Source organism: Pseudophryne corroboree, chromosome 7 (genome assembly GCF_028390025.1).
Source record: "Pseudophryne corroboree isolate aPseCor3 chromosome 7, aPseCor3.hap2, whole genome shotgun sequence".
Lineage (NCBI taxonomy): Eukaryota > Metazoa > Chordata > Amphibia > Anura > Myobatrachidae > Pseudophryne > Pseudophryne corroboree.
This window is the reverse complement of record NC_086450.1, coordinates 62563983-62570398: the sequence shown is the minus strand read 5'-3', so window position 1 is coordinate 62570398 and position 6416 is coordinate 62563983. Positions and strand designations below refer to the sequence as shown.

Below are 6416 nucleotides of genomic sequence, written 5' to 3'. Positions count from 1 at the left end.
GGCTATTCTCACACATTATAGAATGTCATCAGCAAGAGAAGCCTGCTTAATACTAATCCATTTTTGTTATCTTGAGAGAACCAAGTTTTAGGTTTTCCATAGCGTGGATAGCTATCTCATATACTGTAACAGGCAGACCCCCTCCGTTCCCAACTGCACCTTCGTACAAAGTCATGGAAGCAATGACATTATTCTTGAACTGTAGTTTTACTTGCTACGCTGATATCAAAGAGATGTTTCTGTGTAAAATCAATATAAATAAAGTGAATACAGATCTGTGTAGCCTTCAGCTGTTTCTAAGCCACTTGCTATGACTGCTGGAGTCCAGAGGTTGTAGAACAGTGAAACATCTAAATGGGCTTGTGAGCTAACTGTGATAGGAGAGAATAAATAGCGATCTAATATTGCTGTTATTATTATTATTATTAATAATAATAATAATAATAATAGTTTTTACATACCAAAAGCATACATCACCGCGCTTTACAATTGGATACGTATATGTCTGTAATTTGTCGCAGTATATATGTGGATATTGCTTTTATGGTCATAGATTTTTTTATGTGCTATTTTTGTTGCCTCCAGCCTCCCCCTATATGTGACTCAGTGCAAACAGTGTGTTAGGTAAGATACAGTAACTTCACAGGTTTCTGCAAAATATCTGAGCTCTGTTCACATTATCTGCTAAGACAAAATGACAATTCTACAGCAACACAAAACCATTATATATCTGTGTTGTGGCTACGTGTCTCTGACAAGTGTATAAAGCAATAACTGGCTCTTGTTAACACCTGAACACTTAAAAGTGAAATGGATGAATTCAGACAGCATTGTGTGTGTGTGTGTGTGTGTGTGTGTGTGTGTGTGTGTGTGTGTGTGTTGCACCTACAGTAATCTGTGGGTTGGAGTGTTGTGGTTGGGGCTGAATGGAGATTATTTTTTTGGTTATTGGAACTTCTTCAAATGTAAAAGACTACAAGCTAAACATGCTGTATATAATAACAGATTACATTCTAACCCATGCTGCCCTCTTTGCTACACTCACTTCCCTAATGCAGATATGGCTAGGTTATGCTGTCTACACAATGTTATGTCTGTTTATGTGACATTTACTGCATGTACTTAGATAATCTACAGATACAGTATGCGGATAATGTTGTCATTTTCTAAATGTCAGATATTATCCACAGCACATGTTTTATAGGGTCTCTTAAACTGCACATAAAATTCTGAATAAGCTATATATAGAGAAATCTATGTATTCACGTGTTTCTGGTGTTCTTATTAACGTTACCTTGTTCATCATTTGCTGCTCCAAGTACTTACATGTACATATCTAGTATCTAATTATACAGTATTGTGTGTATGATTTCCCATGTGAATAATTTATGTTAAGTGGGCGTTAACTGCCTCTGATACTCTCCTTCTTTCTCACCTCATCTCACCAATATATATGTGTGTGTGTGTGTGTGTGTGTGTGTGTGTGTGTGTACTATCTATCTATCTATCTATCTATCTATCTATCATATCTCTATCTGTCATATCTATCTAATCTATATTATTATTATTATCGTTTATTTATATGCCGCCACAAAGGTTTTGTAGAGCCTAACAAACAAAATATTAACAAATGAGCAAGTCAAGAAAACAATGACTCACACATCTATCTATCTATCTATCTATCTATCTATCTATCTATCTATCTCTATATCATATCAATCTATCTCGCTGTCTGTCTATATCACATCTATCTATCTCGCTATCTATCTATATCACATCTATCCATATGTCTTTATTACTTCTATCTCTCTCTCTCTCAATCTATATCATCTATCTATCTATCTATCTATCTATCTATCTATCTATCTATATCATATCATATCATATCATATCATATCATATCATATCATATCATATCATATCTATCTATCTATCTATCTATCTATCTATCTATCATCTTCCATATCAGATCTATTTAGCTCAGACCTACCTAATCTGCATGTGTATACAATATGTATGTGCCTATATAGATATAAAACAGATATCTGCCTGACATCTATCTATCTATCTATCTATCTATCTATCTATCTATCTATCTATCTAGACCTGGCTCATCTGCATGTGTATATGGTATATATATATATATATATATATATATATATATATATATACCTGTATAAACATAAAACAGATACCTGGCTGACGTCCTTCTATCTATCTATCTATCTATCTATCTATCTATCTATCTATCTATCTATCTATCTATCTATCTATCTATCTATCTATCACCTCGGATCTATCTATCTCAGCCCTGACTACTCTGCATGTGTATACAGTATATGTGCCTGCTGTATGTACGTATAACAGACAGATACCTGGCTGACATGATATTTTTAGCCTAGCCCAGATGCACGCCATGCTCTCCTATGTACTGTACAGTCTGCCGCCTGTCTATGTAATTAGTGTGCAGTGCGGGATCCCCGCAGAACGGACGCGGAATAAAGCCCCTTCAGAAGCCGGTGACAGAAGCAGCAGATCTGTCCCTGTCCTCCATTCATGTGCTGCCATTCCCCTGATCCTGGCCCCGGCATGCAGCGCTGACCCTGCCCGCTGGGACCCGGATCACTTTGTAGCATGGCCACAAATAACCTGACAGATCCCGGGCCCCGGCGCCCAGCACTCATCTGCCGCCGGTCACTTTGTAACAATTCCCAATCTGCTCCGGCCCTGGATAAAGCGCCTCAACCTCCAATCCTGCCCTGATTGCGGCTGCAGCACCCCCTCCCCTGGGCCACAGACCCACTCGCTGCACACATGACACTCCCAGCCTCCCACAATTAAATCAGCTCTCGGGGAATAAAAAGTACATTCATTTATTTCTTGTCCCACAGACCCCACATGTCCTGCGCTTGTTAGGTCCCGTGGACCCCCCTTCCCATCACACAGATCAGGTCTGACAAAATGAGTCTCAGGGGGGATGAGGGGGAGATTAGCCGGCCGGGACCCTCCATCCACCACAGCCCCCCCCCCCCCCTTTTTTTTTCTCAAATGACCCCACATCTCCCAGACTGGCCGAGTGGGATTATTTATTAGTGACAATTTTTGGATTTCACAAGACTGAGATTTTTTTTTTCTTTTTTTCTTTTTTTTTCTTTTTGTCGAAATGTATAATTTAAGAGAAATATGCGACACTGAATAAATTAATCACAACATAATCTGAAGCCCACGAGTGAGCTAAAGGAGGACATCAGTTCATCCCAAAAATTATAAGGGAGGGGGATTGGGGGGGACACACTGGTCCCTCAAAATAAAAATAAAAAAGTTTGCAGGGGCCTGAAAAGTTTTTGTCCCAAATCTGTTGAAGGTGACTGACCCTGTGAGAGGGTCCAGACAGCCCTCCTGCCCTAATAAATAGTTACTGCTCCTCATTTCAGTCTACATGGGGAAATGGGAACCCCCAAAGTTGCAGTCTGTTGCCCAGTATGGTCAGTTTGTCGCTGCGACCCCAGCTCAGGGTCTAGCCTGCTCCAGCTGCTGGTGTTGGCTCCTGATGGCGAACCTGCTGACATGGACTGGGATGGGCACCACGATTTTGGGGTTCCTGGAGGGCTCCCCGGTTTTGGAGTTGGCATTGCCGGCCTTGACCCTCTTCCACTTGGCCCTGCGGTTCTGGAACCAGATTTTCACCTGGACTTCGCTGAGCTTCAGGGCGTGTGCGATTTGGGAGCGCTCGGTGAGCGACAGGTACTTCTTGCAGTGGAACTCCTTCTCCAGCTCCAGGAGCTGCTCGCTGGTGAAGGCCGTCCTTCGCCGCCGGTTCTTGCCCGTGGAGGTGCTGTTACTGGAGGGGTTGGGGTTCTGGGGTCCCTCCTCTGGGGTGTCCTCCTCCTTGTGGGTTGCCTGGCAGGAGATGTTATCATCGGAGCTGTAGTCCAGGTCACTATCCATCAGGTAGGAGTCCTCCTTCCCCTTCACATCCTCATCCTTGCCGGGGTCTTCCTTCCCCTGGCCCCGGGCAGCACCTGGCAATACACAGAAGAGAAGGAGATCAGCATGGTGCAATATTGTATAATAATCCAGCAATCACCCACATATACAGCATGGTGCAATATTGTATAATAATCCAGCAATCACCCACATATGCAGCATGGTGCAATAATGTATATTAATACAACAATCATCCACATATACAGCATGGTGCAATAATGTATAATAATCCAACAATCACCCACATATACAGCATGGTGCAATAATGTATAATAATCCAACAATCACCCACATATACAGCATGGTGCAATAATGTATAATAATCCAACAATCACCCACATATACAGCATGGTGCAAATAATTCAACAATCACCCACATATACAGCATGGTGCAAATAATTCAACAATCGCCCACATATACAGCATGGTGCAATAATGTATAATAATCCAACAATCACCCACATATACAGCATGGTGCAATAATGTATAATAATCCAACAATCACCCACATATACAGCATGGTGCAAATAATTCAACAATCACCCACATATACAGCATGGTGCAATAATGAATAGTAATCCTCACAATCACATTTATTGTATGGTGCAATAATGTATATAAATCTAAAAATCACCCACATATACAGCATGGTGCAATCATGTATATTAATCCAACACTCACCCACATATATAGCATGGACGGTGCAATAATATATATTAATCCAACACTCACCCACATATACAGTAAGGACGGTGCAATAATGTATATTAATCCACTAATCATCCACATATATAGCATGGTGCAATAATGTATATTAATCAAAAAATCACTCATATATATACAGCATGGTGCAATAATGTATAATAATGCAACAATCACCCACATATACAGCGTGGCGGAATAATGTATATTAATTCAATAATCACCCACATATACAGTATGATGCAACAATGTATATTAATTCAACACTCACCCACATACACAGCATAATATATACAATAGTGTACGTTTATATAGCATTCACCCACACACATACAATAATGTACATTTATAGTACAATCAACCACAGACATTCTGAAAAATAAATGCATTAAAGAGAGTTTACATTAATACTTTCTTGTATTATTCCTTGCATAATTATTGTTACAGATACGCCGTGCATCATATATATAGGTAAAATAAACAGATCTCTTCACCGGATATATAGCCCCCCCCCCCCCCCCCCCAAAAAAAAAAAAATCCTTAAATTGTTGAGATGCAGGGCTGCCTTGGCTCCGGTTTGTTTATATGTGTGTATGTGTGTGTAATATATATATATATATATATATATACATACACACATAATTTTATATATATATATATATATATATATATATATATGTTTTGACGAAGACATTTTTTGAAACAACATATGTAATCTAAACTACTCTGTACCTATAGGGTGAGGCTGCATAAGAATAGCAAAGTTTATTTGCAGGAATTTATGAATAAAGCATTGTCTGTGTTACAATACGATTAAAATGGCAAATAACGCTTAAGAAATATGTTAATAAACTAAATTAATTGTAAGTGCGATTACATGCGTGATCTCCCCATCAGCATCTCGAAGATGAGGTCACATTCTGTTTAAAGGTAAAGAAAGATATCTATATATATATATATCTATATATATATATATATATATATATCTATATGTATGTGTGTGTATGTGCGTGTGTAGATAGATAGATAGATAGATAGATAGATAGATAGATAGATAGTACACACACGCACACAAATGTATCTGGGTTTATAAATCCCTTAGGGTACGTTGGTAAAGAGTATACAGTACTCATTGCATTACTTGGCGTTTATAAACAATTACCGGAATTAAAGGTAAATCTTTTCTAATAGTTATTTTTACACATTTCACATTGATGGTGATGACAAATCGATGAACACTCACGACAGAAAGTTTTTATATATTTTTTTTATATGCAGATCGCAAAACAAACACAATAAAAATCCTCCTTATCCGTTAAAAGATAATTTAAATAAAAATACCAAGAAATAAATCGGTAACGCGTTATCCGATGCGGCATCCAGAGGAAACGACCTCTTGGTAATTCATATTGTATCTTATTTATAACTATTTTTTTTGGGGGGTGCTTAAATGTATGTAATAATAAAATAAAAGTGATGGATTAAATATACAATACCATTAGATACACAATCGCATAAGATATATGTAATACAACTCTGCCAATCATACAGACATAAGAAATCTATCTCCTAACTGTAGCTGTATTTCTGGAGTTATGTAATTCGCTTCATAAATAGATAAATACTTCGTTTATGACTTGCGGTCTTGTTGGTAAAGTAGATGTTACTTTTTTGTGTACTGTTCCCTGTATATTGTTTCTAAGTAAATAGCTACCGTTTCCCCATGG

General features: G+C 38.4%; 1 protein-coding gene across 1 annotated transcript in view; it reads right to left on the bottom strand.

The window, feature by feature from the left end:
• Positions 1-2857: 2857 nt before the first annotated feature.
• The window catches only part of GBX2 (gastrulation brain homeobox 2), a 4962-nt gene continuing 1403 nt past the window's right edge, over positions 2858-6416 (bottom strand). Inside the window, exon 2 of the mRNA XM_063932258.1 lies at positions 2858-4022. Coding sequence (XP_063788328.1) covers positions 3511-4022 — 512 coding nt within the window. The 3' untranslated portion in view covers positions 2858-3510. The remainder of the gene's footprint in view (positions 4023-6416) is intronic.